This window comes from Microtus ochrogaster, unplaced genomic scaffold, assembly GCF_000317375.1.
Source record: "Microtus ochrogaster isolate Prairie Vole_2 unplaced genomic scaffold, MicOch1.0 UNK5, whole genome shotgun sequence".
Taxonomy (NCBI): Eukaryota; Metazoa; Chordata; class Mammalia; order Rodentia; family Cricetidae; genus Microtus; species Microtus ochrogaster.
The window spans coordinates 14,872,122-14,891,419 of record NW_004949103.1 but is presented as its reverse complement, the minus strand read 5'-3'; the positions used below and the strand labels follow the sequence as shown (position 1 = coordinate 14,891,419).

Below are 19,298 nucleotides of genomic sequence, written 5' to 3'. Positions count from 1 at the left end.
CCCTGTCTCGAAAAACCAAAAAAAAAAAAAAACAAAAACAAAACACCTCCATGCCAAGATACAGGCCAGCGGAAGTAGGCTGTCAGTAAAAGACAGTTCGGTGACAACGTTTTCACGTTTTCAGCAAACTTCTGGCTCCTGCTTTAGTTCCTTATCCTAAATAATGTCTCAAGTACCTCCATCTAAAAGTTTAACAATCTTGTTCAGTAGCGTTTAAGTTAATTGCTGGTAATTGTGCAGGGTTCTGCCTTAGCCTGCTTGCATTGCTTTGCACAGTAAGTGCTCTTCTGGTGTTCCTGTCTTGGAAGGTAATTGCCATTTACAGTCTTCTTCCTGCCAGCAAATACATTCTTAATTCCAAGCAGCTGACTTGTAATTGCGCTTACGGCGTGCAGCTTGCAGATGAAGGAGTCCTACGTGGGACTTAGTGGGATGGAAAGATAGCCCTGTAGTTAGTAGTTAACTGCTGCTAGTTTTTTTTTTTTTTTATAGACCCAGACTCTCTTTCTTGCAAAGCTTCAGGTCATTCATTTCAGTGGCCACACAAAGTGTTTGTCAGTGTCCATGCTTTGGTCTGTAGTTATAGATAATTGAAATCAGGAAGATTTAGTGGCTTTAGAAAGATAAACTACCAGGAGTAGTTGAAACTCGAACCCATTCACACTTTCTTCTTTGCTTTCTCAACGAATTTAAGTTGATCCTCAATCGAAATGAAAACTCATTATCAATACCTAAATTCCATTTAAGTAGGGGAAGCTATAATGAAATTGTTTCCCAAAGAGTCAATGGTAATTACATCACTTAAAGCTCAGAAGAAGTGGAGCTAGGATAATGAATAGGACCGAAACACGCTTGTTCAAGCAACAGCCCACAAGATGATACCTCATTTTCTTAAACTGCAAAACCTAGAAATAAAAGGAAAATCCACTTTAAAAAATCCCACATGATTAAATGCTTGGCTTTAAGATTGTAAGGAGCTTGAGCTACCCAAGCCGAGAGCAAGCTTCGTGTGGCTTAAGGTTACTTTAGCCATAAAAGAGGGAAACCAGAACTAAAACATCCTGTTCTGCTGTATAACTTAGGGTGGCCTTGGAATGCATAGGGGCAAACTCACGGAGGAGGGACCCAGGTTTCATGCTCCGTGCTTTGAATTTATCGTCAAATGCATGTGTTTTGTGTTGTGGATTTAGCAGCTTTTATTTGGAAATGAGCACTCTACCACCCCCCCCCCCTTTTTATAGTGCAGCTCAAAGTGTAGCAAAGGATGTTGTTTGTGTTGGAAAATCATGTGGACTTTAGAAGAAATAGAAGAGTATTTTTGAGATTTTGGTTTACAGAAGTTTCTAATTTCTCCATAATATTCTAAGTGAATTCAGTTACTCAGAGTGTAACAACTGATAACAGGAATGATTCATCACAGGCTTTTTTTTTTTCCCCCAGAGTTAGAAACAAAGATTGAAAGGCGTGCCAGCCATGCCGGGGAAAAGTTTGAAATTGCCTTTCTACACAGTTTTCACTAGCACCCTGGTTAAATGGAAACTCTGGCGTGTTCCTTGTTCCAGGTGTGAATTTCAGTAAGAGAGCACAGAAGCAATACACGTATTAGCTAGAGTTTCACAGGGCCAGTGAGAGGGCTCCACAGGCAAAGCCCTTGTCGGGCAAGCCTTACGTGAGTTCCATCCACGGACACAGCCTGGAAGGAAAGAACCGCCTCCCGAAAGTTGTCCGTCAACCTCCACGTGATGCTGTGTCACTTGGGTGCTTTGTGCTTATGCTTGCTCCCCCACATCGTCATAAATAATAGTTAATAAGTATGCATAAATAAAAAGGAGGACACTTTATAGATTTATCAGAGGAAATATTTCGAGGGCGGCAGGTGCTAGGAGTCGTTAGGCATTAGGGTGGGCTGTCAGAATGGCTAGGCTGTTACCCTAGGAATTTTAAAAACATCCAGATGTTGTTAAAATCATCTGGCTTGAGAGTGAATGACAGATTTGTGAGGTCAAAACTAAGTTAGTGTTTCTTCTCATCATTTCTACTTAGAGTGTCTGAGTATCTAAAGGATGGGGTTATAAAAGTCATGTTTATTAATGTGATTTGATGATTGGGCTACGTCCTGGGTCCTCTCCCTTGACTGACTCTGCAGGGCATCTCAGCAGTTCTAGCACATAGTAAGATAGAGTGGGTCTTGTTTTACTACTCCAGTGTTGTCTTGAATAATTTCATAGAGTAAGTGGTTGAAATATAATGAAATAGCATCCTGTGTGCCAGAAGGAAGGTAATCCAAGAACCATTTTCTGGAGTGCTGTTTGTATCTCACTTGAGGGGGGATGCAGAAGAGAAGGGAGTTAATGTTCATGACCCGAATCGGAATCTATCAGAGCTATATTAATTAAGAGAACTAAAGAAAGTCATCCCTTCCCCCTTCCCTTAGGGACCTGACAAACAACCGAATAGGTTGTCTGAACGCAGACATTTTCCGAGGACTCACCAATCTGGTTCGGCTGTAAGTACCTTTTCTATCCTGTGAAAATTTAAGATATTTGAACCAGTAGGTACCGAGGAGTTTCTGAACATCAGTGGCATGTTAATTAAGTAGCAACTTTAGACCTTGTAAAAGCCACAGAGACAGAAGGCTTACTACTGGGTCATGGGATGTTGTATCCTCAGAAGATGGGTTGAGAATCCCTTAGCAGACACGCTTAGGACCAGAGTGTTTCCTACTTGAGGAGATCTTCTGTGCACAAGGACAGACTTTGCAGGTGAGATGCAAATGGAAATGCAGAATTTTTTCTCTTTCATAATCACCCCCTAATCAGAGCCTGGAGATAATCTTACACAATATTTTAAATGCTCAGTTGTGTGAAACACACATGATATAAAATTTTCCATGCTGTTGTCATGGAGCTCAAATATTTTGGGGCATGTTGGATTTCAGATTTTCAGATTAAGGACTTATAATATATCTTCTCACCACACCAGTCCTGCCATCTCCCTGGAGACCATTGTGTACTGATTCTGAATGTTAGTGCTTGTGGGATAGCAGGACTCCATCCCAACCCAGGAACCCCTTGTGTGGGTGTCAGTGACTCCCCCCACCGTCGTTTTCTGCCCTCTCTTCACAGGTGGCACTCCCTCCCACACTGTAGGATTCAGTCCATACCTCAAAGGAGAGCTTGGCTTATTCACAACCCCCACACTTCTGTCCTGTGCCCTTTCTGTGTTCTGTTCTGCCCCATCTCCCCTTCTCAGATAATCTAAATTTATCTGTCTCTGGTACACAGAACAGATCTCCTGGTTTTTGAATGAAGCTGCCAGGTTTTCCAAAGACCACCATGCTTCTTTAATGTTAGAAACCCACGGAGCATGTTCTGTCTATCCTGAAAATTTACCACCAATATTGAGTGCCCATTTTCTTTCTTTTTAACTTGACGATTACAGCAGTACAAGTTAATATCATATTGTTCTTTTTACCTGTGTGCCATATCCGTAATTTGGAAAATTTTAAATAAGATACTTTCCTATGCATGGAAAAATGCCTTATCTTAAACAAACAAACGTTAAAGAAACATGGGGTGCCTATTTTTTACCTCTACCTGCCAGAAGCACTACCCCAAGTAAGACATGTGTCGTCTTTACTCTAGTTCCTGAGCATGTCATCAGGCAGCCAGCGCTCAGCCCATTTCACACTATAACACTACTGCTGTTGAGTTTACTCTGTTTGCCCTGTGCAGCATTTGGCTGGCAGCAGGCCAAGAGAGAGGATAGACCTCATCTGAGGTCCTAGTTGCCCTGTGCACCGAGTCCTCCCAGCCCCAGGGCTTATTACTCTGCCCACATGTCTTCAGTCTTGGTGTGTGGTTGGTTGCTGCTGACCACGAAGACCACTCTTTCAACGTTTGTTTCTTTTCTGAATGATCCCAAGTGAACATCGGTGCAGGCATTCTAGTGGGGAATTTATAAGGAATGTTAGGTTTTCCTGATACTGGGTAGAAGAATCTTACTTAGCATTAAGGTATTTTTAAGGCTTTTGCCTAGTACAATGTGTTGTGTACACTGAAGACCACTGCCCTCCTCAGGAGGTATTTACACTTCCCCTCTTCTGTATAAGAATTCAAGCAACTTTCATGAATTCCTTATTACTTTTTGTTCCTATCATAGGATGTTCGAGACAATATCAAATAGTAAGTGATGTGTTTGCTAAGTATTTTAAAAAGTGAACCTATTTCCTCTTTTCCCCTAGAAACCTTTCAGGGAATTTGTTTACTTCACTGTCTCAAGGAACTTTTGATTATCTCGGCTCATTGCGGTCTTTGTAAGTAAGAATTCTTTGTTGTATTTAATTTATATTCAGTTGGGGGGGGCAGACAATGGTTTTGTAGCTTAAGAGGTTTCATGAGAAATGTCTCGCAAATTTTCAAAACTTTTGCTTTTACGGGAGCTAGTATCTGACCTGAAGCTCGTGAGGTAAATCTCAGGGATTTTTCAAACCAAGATGACCATCACCTGAGAATGTGTCCCTCCCAACTGTAGTAAAAATGAATGAACTGGTGGCAGTTGTGTCTCATGACTTAATTTTCAGATCCAGAAGTTTTTGTTGTTGACTAACTAAATGCCTAAAGTATATCTCATTCATAGCCCATTCATTCCTCCTTAAAGACTCATTCTGGGACAACTTTATACATAAAGGATTTAATTCTGTCCTGTAATTTCTGCGCCACATTAAATGTCCAGCTTGTTACTGATATTCCTAGGAATGTTTATTGAGAAGTCCCTCCACGTAAGATCACATTCACACAGTTCTCTGTAATTATATAGATTATTTTGTCTGTCGCAAATAGAGGCTGCAAAGGAATCATGTTGGAAAATTAACTCTGTTTCCAGATAATCATTATTCTATTTCAACCTATAAATTATACTGATTTTTGTTAGAATCACAGTCAAACTGTTTATCACATTGTCATTATGTATAATTTATTGGGTTGAGTCATTTTCTAGGGAACTGTTTTTTTACCAGATGCCTTTGTTCAGTATATGTTGGCCCATAGCCCCAGTGCTGGCAATTAGACCTCGGCCTTTGCACGTGCAGGCAAGTGCTCTACCACCAAGCCACACCCTTGACATTAAATAAGATGGCAAAGGATAACCTTGCTTTTGAGCCTTAGTTATAAGAATCTGGGAAGTAATTTCATCAAGGAAATGGGAGACATTGGCAGTGTTTTTACATGGCAGAATTTATGATTAGAAATACATCAAGCCATTCTTTTGAAAATATTTTAAAATTCATTATTTTTGTGCTGTACTGTATCCTTCTCCTCTCCTGATGTTTTGGCTAAAATTATGAGATGACCCCATGTGCTAGCAAGCCGTGTATTAGAGAGTACTCATCTATGCTCTTTGTTGATTTATTTTAAGATTCACATTCCTTAAACTCAAATAGGGTTGAGTTCGTACTGATGCTTCATTGCTTCTATTATATATGCTGTGGTGGCAGGGATAGTCTCCACAGTTAGTTCTGTTAGCTAGAGTCATCATCCTGTGCATTATAATGGTAGCCGTTGTTTAGTGAAAGGAATGTCACATTAATGGGCTGATAACTTAATCTTTTGGCAAGGCCAAATTAGAGTATTCTGTTAAATTCATGGTTTCTGCATTCATACTGTTTTAAAGTATCGTTCGTCTTGCTTTCTATGTAGAGTCTCCCAGTGAATAGCAGAAGAGTGCCATAAAGTGGTCCCCACCTCAGAGCTCACAGTTTACTCAGATGCCCAGGATGTAACCACAGAATGGTCCTTTAGTCCTTTATGTTCCTATTTCATTGCCAGTATTAGCAGTAGAATTGGCAGCATTTAGAACAAGAACATGGCAGTGATGTGGTAAAATTTGGGAAGGCTTCAAGATCCCAAATTATTATCAAGTGTTTTACAGTAAAAGGAAAGGGCTTGATAGGGTGGGTTAGGACCCGGTCGGAAGAAGGGCCTCAGGGTCGGGAGACACGGTGCATAGAACAGGGATAAGCAGGATTCCTGACGAGTATGTCATTCTGTTGACTTATTTCAACGTTGATCATAAGTAGTCCTAGGATTGTGGGAGGTATTGGAGTGCTGGACAAGAAGGGCGTTGGAAACGGACTATAACCAGTTGACAGGCTGCGCCTTGTGCTTTACACAAAAAAACGGTTGACTGTTACAACACAATGGAGCCAGTACAGAGCCCAGCTGCTACATGATGCTGCTCACTGTTGTCCTAATCTGTGTGTTACAGAGAATTTCAGACTGAGTACCTTCTGTGTGACTGTAATATACTGTGGATGCATCGCTGGGTAAAGGAGAGGAACATCACTGTGCGGGACACCAGGTGTGTTTATCCTAAGTCACTGCAGGCCCAGCCAGTCACGGGGGTGAAGCAGGAGCTGTTAACATGCGGTAAGGGAGAAACCAAACTGGGGAGACTTTACTATGTTTGATTTGCTACCATGTTTTTCTTGACAGACTCTGAAGTTCTTCGGACAGAATCTCAGCACAACAATTAATCTCAGTGTAAACCAGTGATTAGTCTAGCCAGATTAGAGAACAGTTCTTCCACTGGCCTCCAGGGTAGCTGTTCTTGGTTCTGAACAGCTTGATTCATGCGAACCCATTTCAGATAGTAGCAGGGTGCTCGTGTGTTCTACAGTAGGCAAATGGAGAACTCGGTGAGAGGAATCCAGGCACAGGATGCTTTCACAGTGTTTGTTGGTAGGAGTGGGGTTCCATCAGAGCCTTTGTGGTTGTGGTTTGTAGTTTGTTTTTTGTTGTGTTGGGAATCAAACTAAGCCTTGCACATGACAGGCCAGTGTCCTAATGTCACACCCTTAGTCACACAATGTGACCTTTGAACTACAGTTCAGCAGTATGTGTCTATATCTTAGGGTGAAATCAAAGGAATATATATATAAACATATGCTGAAGTTCATAATAATAAAGAAATAGTTGAATGACTTTGGGCATACCTATTCAGTGTGTGTAACATGCAATTATTGGAAAAGTCATGATATTCTTGCAAGTGTCTGCAGACATGAGAGAAACAGCACAATTACTGTGTGTAAAATGATAAAATGCACAATAGGAACTGAATGTGACACATGATGGACATGAAATAAATGATCTCGTCTTTTCCCTTTTCTCTTTATTACCAATAGTATTGTCATTTTACAGTCAAGAAATGTTCTCTGAATGTGAAAGAGAAAACTCAGAAAGAACAAACTGCGTGTCTGCTTTCAGGCTGTTCACGAACGGCTGGTGTTGAGAGCTTAGTGTTTGACTTCTGTACCTTTTCCTGTATTTTGTAAAAAAAAAAAATGCCATCATATTCCTAAAGCTAACTTTCTGAAAGTTAAAATAGCGTACGCTTACTTCTTTGTATAACGCAGAGCCCGCTGGTGCATTTTGGAGCCGTAACTGTCATGTAACTGCTTTCTCCCAGCTGCATTTTTAGCTTGTTAATAATTTCCCACTTCATTAATAACACAGTGATTAATTTCTTTGTATATATTTTCGCATATTTTTAATTTTGATTTCCACACATTACTGCTGACAGCAGAATTGTGTTAGATTAATGAACTAAGTATTTTAAGGTCTTTAATGAATCAGTAGTATTTGTATTCTTTTACACACACACACACATATAAAATCCCTTTTTCTGATACTGGAAGGAGTTGTAATCTTTTTAAATAGTGATTGAAATAAGGGACTTATTTTTTTTAATTTTTCTTCAAATGTTTTAATATTTTCTACTATATGCATAACTTTATAGGCAGAAGAAAGCATTTTAATCCAAGGAAATATGATCTTCAAAAATGTGTCTTAAAATGATAGCCAGAAGCATTTATTCTCCCCCAGCTCCGGTCTCTAGGCCTCAGCACCTTGTGATTTGGCCTTTCTTTGCTTCTGTGTTTGTCGGGTGGTGCTAAGGACATCCCTGGAAAGGAGGGGTTCTGAATACAGGACATGAATGTCAGATGGTTCCATTTTCAGCTTTGTTCCCATTCGCGATCTATTTGTGTTACTTTGTTTCTGTTATAACAAAATATGCAAAGTTGAGTAACATTCTAAATAAGAGAGGTTTACTAGTTCAGTTTTGGATTGAGGGTCAAGATCATGCTTCTGTAGGGTTTTGGCTTATGATGAAGGCCTCATGATAATGGCATCATGATGGGAGTAGATGACATCTCAAACAGAAGGCCACACTGTTAGGAGTCAGGCTCTGGCTGCTATACCAGCTCATTCTCATCAACTCGATCCAGGAGACCAGTTTCCAAGGGCAGCACCTCTAGTGCCCTCATACCCTCCCAGGAGACTCATCATCTTGTCCATTGCTGTACTGGGTACCAAGTTTCCAGGACATGACCCTGGGACCCTGGGAGCACATTGCTATGATTTGATTCAGTAGTCACATTGGTACTAGCATTAGACTGCTGGTCCTGAGGAATGTTTGTGCTTCTGTTTTTGTCAATTTCCACAGAGCATCTCTAGCTTCTTAAAGGTAGTGCGTGAATTGCTTTAGCTTTCGTTCACTCTGTTCTTTGTTTCTCTCTCTCTAGATCCTCCCCTTGAACTGCCATCTTTCTACATGACGCCATCCCATCGCCAGGTTGTGTTTGAAGGAGATAGCCTGCCTTTCCAGTGCATGGCGTCATACATAGACCAGGACATGCAAGTGCTGTGGTATCAGGATGGGCGCATCGTCGAGACTGATGAGTCTCAAGGGATCTTTGTGGAGAAAAACATGATTCACAACTGCTCCTTGATTGCGAGGTACAGTGTCCCTGGGTTTGTTACCCTTTGGGAGTTGCAGTGCTTAACTGGAAATTAATTAACCATCTCCTCATTCGGTTTTGGAAGAAAAAGCTGAATATAAAAGAGAAGCACTAAAAGTCGAAGTCTTTTTCTTTAAAGTTTTAAGAGGAAAATGTAAACTTTTAGTGCCAAACCTAATTGCTAACCATTTCTGCTGCTAAACTTTTATTTCTCTTTGAGGAATCACCACACTTCCACTACTTCATCCTCTGATTAATGCTATGTTTTAAGATACTTTATCTTCCCACCTACTTACTGTTAGTGTAAGAGTATAATTCTGAGCTGTCAGCCCCATGGCTTGTTAGTCTGAATGAACTCAATAAAGTATAAAAACAGCTTAAAATTGTGTGTACTATCACTCGGGAGTCCTGGGAATGAGAGATCCTCTTTGTTCTCTCTCCTTGGCTTGCTCACTGCCTACTTGCCTGCCTAGAGTTTGGCTGGAATTTTTGCTAGAGTAAGATGCAGTTTCCACTCAGCCAAGGCAAGGATGCTGGGAGAAACTTGCTGAGAAAGACGGTTCTTTGAACCTAAAATCAACTCGGGGAATTTTAGGAATGCATTTTTTTTTATTTAACAGTTTCTTTTTTGAAAACCTGTACCTCTTTCCTGGAAGCATATTTTCATTTTATGTCTTCTAATGTTTAGAATAGATGCTTCTACACTCTTGCTCTCCAACTCCAGTATCTGAGTTGTCTTGCATGGGAGGGGTTATCACTCCTGACTACTTTTTTTTTTTTTTGAATATGTTGTAAGGATGAGGGCCTGCTTGTTCATCCCGGCTGCCCGGGTAGCTTACACCTGAAATAAAAACACAGAAATTGTATTAATTAAATCACTGCCTGGCCCATTATCTCTAGCCTCTTATTGGCTAACTCTCACATCTCAGTTTTACCCATTTCTATTAATCGGTGTATTGCCACATGACTGTGGCTTACCGGCAAGATTCTAACCAGCATCTGTCTGAGGCGGAGGATCCATGACTTCTCTGTGACTCTGATTTCTTTCAACCAGAATTCAGTTCTGTCTTCTCCACCTACCTAAGTTCTGCCCTATCAACTAGGCCAAGTCAGTTTTTTTTTTTTATTCGTTAACCAACCAATGAAAGCAACACACAAACAGAAGGCACTCCTACACCATGAATATAGTTTTAAAAAGTATTTGTACAGTAATCATGTTGGGTTAAACCCCTGATTTTATTATAAATGTGTGATGAAGAAAATATTGATAAAGTTCAAATTGCGGCTTACTCTGGCCCACTGAGAATTGACATTTTTCAGCAGTCACATTTCAAATGATTATGTAAGCATTTATGGAATATCATGTTTGTATTGCTTCTTAGCTCACAGAATCTAAAATATTTACACTCTCGTCATGGAGCATATTCCATGACTCCATTCTTCTGGTTCTGTTATATTCCTCTTAGGAGAATGAAATTTTACTTGGCTGGACAGTTAGCTTGGCTAACCTCCCGCTTCTGGCTCTGTGTCTCTGGAGGTGGTGACTGAAATTCATGCGTGTTTAGTGCAGGTGTCTCTGGGGTTTAAACGCATGGCTGCACACATGCTAGGGAAATACTCTTCATGGAGCTCCATCCACAGCCCTTGAATATATTCCTGTGTAAGACATCTCAACTTTTACTTTTACTCTGGTATTCTATTTTTTTCAGGCTCCAAAAGTTGTGTATTTCTGGTGTTACAGGAGCCTTGGGCCAAAGCCATTATTTCCCATTGCCAATCCCTTCTTCCTCCATCAAAAAAAAAAAATAAATCGTCTTTAGTTTCTGTCTGCTTTTGCTCAACTTTTTGTGTATCCTAGAACAGAATCCACATACTTACACTTCATTAATGTGTTCAGAGCTGTGGCTGCCGACTGCAGGAAGAAGCTTAATATGGGCTCTGCCTTAGCTTCTGAACTCCTTATTAGGGGTGCTGTTAATTTTAAGAAATGATGTATTCATTGTTATACTGTCTTTACTGTGGTGATAATTACACAGGCATATACATATGTCAAAACTCATCTAATTGTACATTGTTAGGGAGTTTATTGTATAAATAAGCAATAATTGACACAACACAACAACAAAACTTTAAACATAATAGATTCTTTTATATACAAAGAGCTTTGGTTAATTTAAAAGTCTAAGTTGTATGACTAAAGTGGATTTACTTTATAAATCTGTTTCCAACATCATGCTTAAAGTATATATAAATCTCTTTTACAGTAGCACAAAACATTAATTCTAGGAGAAACTACTTGGCCTACCATTTTTCTTGGTAGAAACACTTGACTGACATGACAATGTTTCATATGAAGATGGAGCATCCCTTTACCCCAGAAGGTGTAGAGAAAGGAAACACATGGTTGTTGAAGAGGGTGAGGCTGAAGCTTATTGATTCCTTGTAGGTCTCTTGATGTCACCCATCCTTCATCTGTAAGACTTGATTGTTGTAGTTTTCTTACAAGAGGAAACTCAAGCTGCGCCTTTCTTCTTGAATCTCCTGTTTCCAGACCTGCTGTCTGGAAGATTCCTGGGACTTTTAATCCAGTGGATGCTTTTAGACATTGAAAGCACTGTTAAAAATTATCCACAAAAACTTTTGCATAGTATATAGTTTCGTGATTCCCAGAAAGGTACCACCTACACCAGGACGCACATTAGTCCTCTGAGGCAGTGGCATTTGTTGGACACACAGGGTGCCAGCTGCTAGTACAGCACTGTGTCCTCATCAAAATGTGTCATGTCCCTTTTGATGGTACCATGTTTTGAGATGTGGGCCTTTAGGCAGTTGTGATCCAGTGAGTACTGTGTCAAAATCACAGAAGAAAAGAGTGTCTTTTGCCTAATTAGACTCTGAGATATAATTATTTTCAGAGTGGCTGGCAGGCAGTCACATCCCCTGTGGAATCTTAGTGTTTATTTAAAGATAAGTTAAAAATTTAATTTTTTGTTTAAGTTTTAATTTTATTTTTTAAACTGTGTTTCAAGTGGCCAAACTATTAATTTATTAGCATGTAGATACATAGGATATTTTTGTTGTTTTTATGAGCTTAGGCTGGCCTTGTGATGCTCCTGTCTCAGCTCCTCTGTGTTGAAATTACAGGGGTTTGCCACTGTGGTTGACTATGCTCAGTTTTGACATTTGTCTTACCGGTTGGAACTACCAGACATTTTTTTTCTGAGGATTAGGTACATAGTAAAGGAATGTCATACTGAAGGCATTTGAGCTGATCTTGCAACCTGGATTATGTAGAGTTTTTATCACCACAATTTCTGTGTATTTCATCCTAGTTCAGTATAGCTGCACAACATAGAATCTTTGGATTGATGATGATTTAATAAAGCATTTTCCTTTTTATGTCACTCATCATTAAAATATTTATTGCAGCTGTTGACTTGTTTCTTAACTTAGGGAAGCTAATATTCATTTTCTTTGATGATTCAGAATGTAACAGTGCCTCAGAGTCTTTATTGGAATGCTAGCTAGCCCTTGATGATTTAGGAGACCAGGCAAATGTGTATTCACTTCCAGACATACATAATTTGATAAGTTAATTAAGATGATACATGCTTTATGTCTAATTATTTCTTTTCATTTGTGTCTACATAACAGCAAAGTATGGTGGATCATATAGAGGAAAGGAGGTTAATTGAAGGCTTTGACACTTGGTCTTTAATTAATAGGTTTATATTAGAGAATTATGATTTCATATTGAGATGGAAATTTACTGACCATTATGGAGACATACAGCTCTAAGGAGAAGCATGGCTTCCCATAGATACTTCTTTAGGAATCACTAATTGGCCATTTACTAATCGTTTCTGAGACTTACATTTATTCAGCATATGCACATGTATTCTTATATGAATGTCACACTGTGCATGTAGAAGTCAGAAGACTTTGCAGCAATTCGATTCTCTCTTGCTACAGATGGGTTCTGGGACTCAAAACTAAAGTCATCCAGCATGGTGCACACACCTTTACCTACTGATCGACTTGTTTTTCTGCATAGTCTTTTTTGACACAGTATTTTCTGTTAAACACATGATTGACTGATTGATTGATTGATTGATTTATATGTGTGTGAGTGCTTTGCCTCCATGTACATATGTTCGCCATGTGCATGCAGTACCCTTGCAGACCAGAAGAGGTCATTAGACCATCTGACACTGGGAGTTACAGTTGGTTTGTGAGCAAGTGCTCTTAACTGTTTGAGTTCCATCTCTCCAGCTGTGTCCCCTTACATATTCATTTTTAAAAAACCACTTCCTAATGGTCCTTTTTTGTTTGGAATTTTGAAAAGGTGTGACTTCCAACAGTGTTTCCACCTCTGGGCTGGCTGGTCTGTGTCCCATCGTGCTTCTGGAATCCCTTTGTGTTATGAACCATTGTGCTCTGCTCCTGCTCCTCTCGTGGCACTGCTTTATCTGTAGGACACTAATGCTTTTCTCTTTTTAACATTTTTTTTCCTTTTTTTTTTTTTTCTGCAGCGCCCTAACCCTTTCAAATATTCAGGCTGGATCTACTGGAAATTGGGGCTGTCATGTTCAGACCAAACGTGGAAATAACACAAGAACTGTTGATATTGTGGTATTAGAAAGCTCTGCCCAGTACTGTCCACCAGAGAGGGTTGTGAACAACAAAGGTGATTTCAGGTCAGTGGCATGGAAAACACTGGGAAAGGCTGGTTTGCTCCAGAGCTTTGCGTTCTCAAACACATAATTGGTTGCTCATCCTCAGGAGTAAAACTTGATAAATGTGTGTGTGTGTGTGTGTGTGTGTGTGTGAGCATTCATTAATGCCACTGAATAAGTCTTTCACGAGCATTGCGCTCTATCTATTAGTACTTGAAAGTGTAAAGTGCTACATTTGTTAATTTTGTGACGTTCAACTTCTTTTATCAAGTAATCGTGTTTTACATTTATGTTGGGTTTTGTCTTTCATTCAATTCTTGAGTGTATTCCATGCTTAATTGATTAATGAATTATGTATCTTCTGATTCTCCTTAAGGTATTGCAGCATTAAACCACCGCTGTGTTAAAGTCGTTTGCTTGTTGCTTGATTTGTTTATGGAGTTTTTGATCATGGTTTCTATGTTGATATGAGTGATCTCTCAGCAGTTCCGCTGCTACACATCAGTTATAATTTGTATTAAGTATGCACAACTTCATTTTCGATTTGAGAAAAAAAAAAAAAACAGTTCAGATACAAAGCTTTCTCCCAGCTCTGACAGGCGATGCGCCAGGTTGGAGTGACTCCTGGCGAGTAACTTTTTACTGATAAATTCTATTGAATACTGTGATGGAGGTGTCGGAAATTCACTTCAAGGTCTCGTATGTGAAACCTTAGTATAGGATCTCTGTGTAGAAATAGTTGGAGCTTAATGATAAGGGATAGGCCGGTTCTGCAGGAATCCGTGGGTAAAGCACACACAGTGACTTCTCCAGCAGACTCAGAAGGCAGCCGGTACCCATCGTGCTGTGTTTCCACCCAGGAACACCCCTCTGAGACTAGCACCAAGCCTGCTATTGAGTGCTGGTCTTTAGTCTCTCTCTACTTAGCTCAGCACAAACTTCCCAGACTGTAGGAGGGAAGCAGAGTTTCAGCTAAGCCTGCAGTGTAACCACAGCCAGTCACACTTCGTTCAGCAGATCACAGGAGTTTACCCCTCCCGTGGCCAAGCAGCCACGGATAGCATCAGTTGTGCAAATAGTGTTTTCTCAGGGTTGTCCTGAAGGACCTGTGATGGCATCTTCTCTCTTCACATTTCCTGGCCCTCCTTGTCCAAAAGACCAAATTCTGTTTTCATTGAGCAAGAATCTTACCATATTTGTTCTATAATTCCAAAGATATAATAACATTGATTAAACAGGAATATAATGTGATACATGGCTGTGATATAATTACCTTGAACATTGCTAGTGGCATTTAGATTTTTATTTTAGAAAAATTATTTTACTGTGTTATGCTGTCAAAATACTCTCAGGTGATAGACTGAATAAATGGTTCTGTAGTAACTTTAATAAGTATTGTGATCTTTACTCTCCCAGGACTTTGTTTCTTTGTGATTTTTCTCTGCGATCATATTCATGTCTCAGTCCCTCCCCTCCCCCCGCGCCATTCCCAGCCTTATTAACCTCTGCCATGCTAGGTTTTCTTAGACGGTTTTGTTTCCACCTGTGTAGATGGCCCAGGACGCTGGCAGGCATCACAGCGTATCTTCAGTGTAGCCGGAACATTCATGGCAGTGGGATCTACCCGGGAAGCACACAGGATGAACGGAAGGCATGGCGCAGGTGTGACAGAGGGGGCTTTTGGGCAGATGATGATTATTCTCGCTGCCAGTATGCAAACGACGTCACCCGAGTTCTGTATATGTTTAATCAGGTAATTCTGGTTCATCTGGGTTGCTGATGAAATACAGTATTTTTTTAAATGCCAGATAGTGAGTGTTAGGTGTACATTCTTTTATATCTTTGGGACCAGGGTGTTCTGTGGTATCCCATCTTTTCCCTACTACTGCTGGACCATTCAGAGTCCCAGACATATCTGGGTTTCTCGTTATATATCTCCATAAGCCCCCTGTCAGAAGGGATCGCCTAGAATTCTCGGCTGGTCTCATTGCCACTGCTTCTGTGTGTCCCCTTTAACCTCCCCTGGCCAGGTTTTGGTGTCTGTGTTGGGTGTTTTCTCTGCTCCTCAGTTGCAGCTTACCTTTTCTGCTCTCAGAGTATCAGTCAGTAAATTAGCTGAACGACACCCCCGGCCGTGCTCCAAAGCACAGAGATCAGGACTACAGAAGTGGTTCCAGCTTTATCCACCACTCGCAGCTGGAGAACTGCGAATGGCTTTTCTGAACAATGGGTGGTGGGGGTGGGGGGTGTTGTGTTTTATCTGGATAAGCAAAGGGTCAATAGGGCTGTATGTTAGCCTAGAGTGTCTCTAGGTATTACTTTATGTCTGAGTTTAATTTTTTTTGTTTTTCTTTTTGTCAAAATATATCTTTCTCTTGAATTTAAAAAATCATTTGAGACATCTATGGGTTTTAATTCCTTGGAAGATTTTGCAGGACAGTTAATGATATCAACGTTAGTCCTTATGTACAGTTCTTTGCCTTTTTCCATAGATGCCCCTCAATCTTACAAATGCCATAGCAACAGCTCGCCAGCTGCTGGCTTACACGGTGGAGGCGGCCAACTTTTCTGACAAAATGGATGTTATATTTGTGGCTGAAATGATAGAAAAGTTTGGAAGATTTACCAAAGAGGAAAAATCAAAAGAGGTATGTTCCTAAGTTCAGACTTGCAGCGTGCATTTCAGCCAGTGGCAAGCTCTGATGAGAGAGACCTAGCTGGGTGCTTCTTTTCAGGGTTGGTTTATGTTTTCTGTATTTGAACTCTATACACTTTTTGATTTCCAGACTTGTCCTTGAGAATCTTCATGTGCCAGTAGTGATTAGGACCTGTGTATCTGGGAGATGGAGGGGAGCTGTTAGCTCTTAGACACCGAGGAGCCATAAATAGCCGAGGAAGTGGGACCGCAGCCTCCACCATCTTGCGTGTTAGCCAGATTCTTCTTGTAGTGTCTGGAATTCCCACTGTCTGTGCAGCCACATGCCCCTCTTTCTGTTTTAGTCAACTGGGCCTTGTTTGGAACTGCTTATTGCTTTCCCTGTGTACCAGAAGTGAGGGCTGCCGAGGAACTTCTGTGTACACACAGGAAATACCGTGGCACCTGTAGACATAATACAACTTGTATGAGTGTGTATTTAAATAGGACACATTAAAACTATGGTAAGTTTGCTAGCATGGCATTCCTTGTGGGGGGGGGAGCCCAGATTTCCAGAGCAGCCAATAAAAAGTTATTTAATTATTGAGGCACAAATAAAGTTTCCTTAAATTGTGGTTTTGAGCTCTTTAAGAACTATTTATGCTGTTTCTCCTGAGATGCAGCCATTTAACTAAGATGGATTTGAAGGTGGGCAGAAAGAGCTTAGGCCCAGTGTGAACTGAAGCCTCTTGAAAATGAAGTGGCGTATCAGTGCACACTGTTAGGCTGGGGCTGAGCTGCACACAGGCCATGGGAGTCCTCACGAAGGATCCAGAAGTGTGTTTTGCAGTACCTCCTTCACTTCCAGCCTCGTCCTATCTCGTGTAACTGCAGGGAACTTGCTAGCTAAACAGAGTCTGTATATTTCTTTATGGATGATACCCCAGGTTCATTGCAAGGATTTTCCTGTTTTTTTTCTCTTAGCATTTTCTAATCTTGGATGCTGCTAGTAAGTTGTGAGTCTGTCCCTAGGAGATTTGGCGTTTACTTGGTAGGGAATAGTTAATGAAGGAGGGGAAATGGTATATGTATATAAATGGAACTCGGGTAACAGGCAGGTTTGCTGGAGACTGAGACTGTTGCACCGTGGTTGTCTGAACTCATAGACCCTGGTTTTCAAACAAACTGTCCCGTGCTTTTGGCAAGGGCCGCTTCCCGCTGGGGGAAGTTTTGCTAACCCTGGAAGAAACTGACTGGTGCTCTTACTCTTTGCTGGTGCTGATAATCACAGGGTAGCTGCCCACATGATTGCTCCTGCTTCCTGAAAGTGGAGTGCTTCGAGTTAGCACAATAATTACCGTGGTGTTTGGAATGTGAACACTGCAACATGATAACTGTATTCCTCCTGTGCTGTACGCAAATGTGCAGAACTGCTTTTCCATGCTCACCTTGGAAAGAGCAACGTGCAGGCCTGTGAGATGGCTCAGCAGGTGGAACTGCTGGCATTGTAAACCGGGTTGATACCTGGAACCCATAACTAGGCAGAAGGAGGGAGAAACAGCTAAAGACTGTCCTCTGTGTGCCCTCCCCCTACACACACTAGGGCACGCATTCACACTTGGATAGTGTAGACAGACAGCAGTAATCATAAATGTAACCTTCTTGTAGACAACAGTGAATGGCACCATGGATTAAATAACTGTTGCCTGGTGCTTGTGATGTATAGTGTTACCTCCATGTCGCAGGTGGCAGCATCTTGTTGGGTAACTACGTAATAGTTACCATGGGCCTAGGATGGCATCGGTCCCCTTTAGCCTACAGAGTTTCTACACACAAGTACAAGAATTCATGTTGTGTAGTGGTTTCAAAGCTTGGGTCTGGTTTTACAGGATTATGAAATTTTCTCATCTCAGAAGGCATTTATTAGACAGCACCATGGGTCTAACCTCCTGACTTTCTGTCTGTCAGCGCTATCCCAATCTAAGGATGCCCTTTCCAAAACTCTGCCGGGCTTCAGTTACTTCTCTGAACACTTAACTTGGAGGCTATGTCTGTCAATTTTTGGATAATGTAGTAAAGCTTATAGTATTCGCTAAAAAGATGTGATGTCAACTTATTAGAAATCAAAACGAAAAAAATAGACTCCTGGTTTTGAATCCTAGACGTATAAATATATTCCCCTGTGATGTGGTGTCTGTCGTCCCCTGTGATCCTTCGGGAACTGCAGGCGTTGCCTTTCACTGTGTATTAGTGTACTGAATAGAAATCGTGGGAGTTAAGGACTGTGTTTTAAGTTAATTACTGTTTGTAACATGGAGAGTCCTGTTTGTTGTTGGGGTTTTTGTCCCGCCCGGTACCCCACAACTGTTTGGCCCCAAAGAAAATCACACATGGGTCTCCATAAATTATAAGCTGATTGGCCTATTATCTCTAGCATCTCACTGGCTAAATTCACATCTTGATTAACCCATTTTTTTGATCTATGTTAGCCATGTGGCTCAGTACCTTTTTCAGTGGGGCAGATCACATCCTGCTGCTTCGGTGGTCTGGGCAGAAGTGATAGCAGACAACTTCCTCCTTTCCAGAATTCTCCTGTTCTCGTTGTGTTATTTCTACTTCCCTGGTTTTCCTGCCTATACTTCCTGCCTGGCCAATCAGCATTTATTTAAAACATGATTGACAGAATACAGACAATTCTCCCGTACCAACTGATGCATTAGATTATGCTAAGATACTCTGAGATGCACATACCTAAGATGGACAAGCAGGTAAGTGAATTTCTCAGTTATTCAGCAAGGTCTTTGCAGTGGGTATGCCCACACGCTTCTGTACATAGCTAATATATTTTGAGGCGATTCCTTTTTATAAAGATGGTTGATTTCCACCAGTCCGAACCAGGAACATTGTACCAGGATAGCTACTTGAAAGATATCACTCCGACAGACCTAAAAGGTACATTTAGTGGTCATGGAAAGGCAGTCAGTGTTGTCTGTCTGGGTGTAAGTGTGTGTTCCATATTTACTGGAAGAGTTTTTCTTAAGAAACCAGTATTTACTGTGTCCAATGATGAGAAGGTTTGTAAAGAGCAGGTTTCGCTTGGCATTAGAGTCCCTTGCTGTGCTCCAGCTGACTGTATGAGCAGGATCACACCCAGGGCCAGGCTCCTGTGAGTGCTGTGCTCCAGCTGACT

At 41.0% G+C, this 19,298-nt stretch overlaps 1 protein-coding gene across 4 annotated transcripts in view; it reads left to right on the top strand.

The window, feature by feature from the left end:
* Adgra3 (adhesion G protein-coupled receptor A3) overlaps positions 1–19,298 on the top strand; it is a 135,663-nt gene that overhangs the window by 41,374 nt on the left and 74,991 nt on the right. For 3 of the 4 annotated variants that reach the window (XR_003378582.1, XR_003378583.1, XM_005366017.3), the window contains exons 4-10: positions 2,435–2,506; positions 4,244–4,315; positions 6,265–6,425; positions 8,582–8,795; positions 13,330–13,494; positions 15,025–15,226; positions 15,966–16,121. Coding sequence is in view for 2 of the 4 variants with exons in the window: in XM_005366017.3 (XP_005366074.1) it covers positions 2,435–2,506; positions 4,244–4,315; positions 6,265–6,425; positions 8,582–8,795; positions 13,330–13,494; positions 15,025–15,226; positions 15,966–16,121 (1,042 nt within the window). In the remaining 2 variants the exon portion in view is untranslated. Of the gene's footprint in view, positions 1–2,434; positions 2,507–4,243; positions 4,316–6,264; positions 6,426–8,581; positions 8,796–13,329; positions 13,495–15,024; positions 15,227–15,965; positions 16,122–19,298 lie in introns of those variants that run through there. The other variant, XM_026788673.1, reaches the window with a different exon arrangement.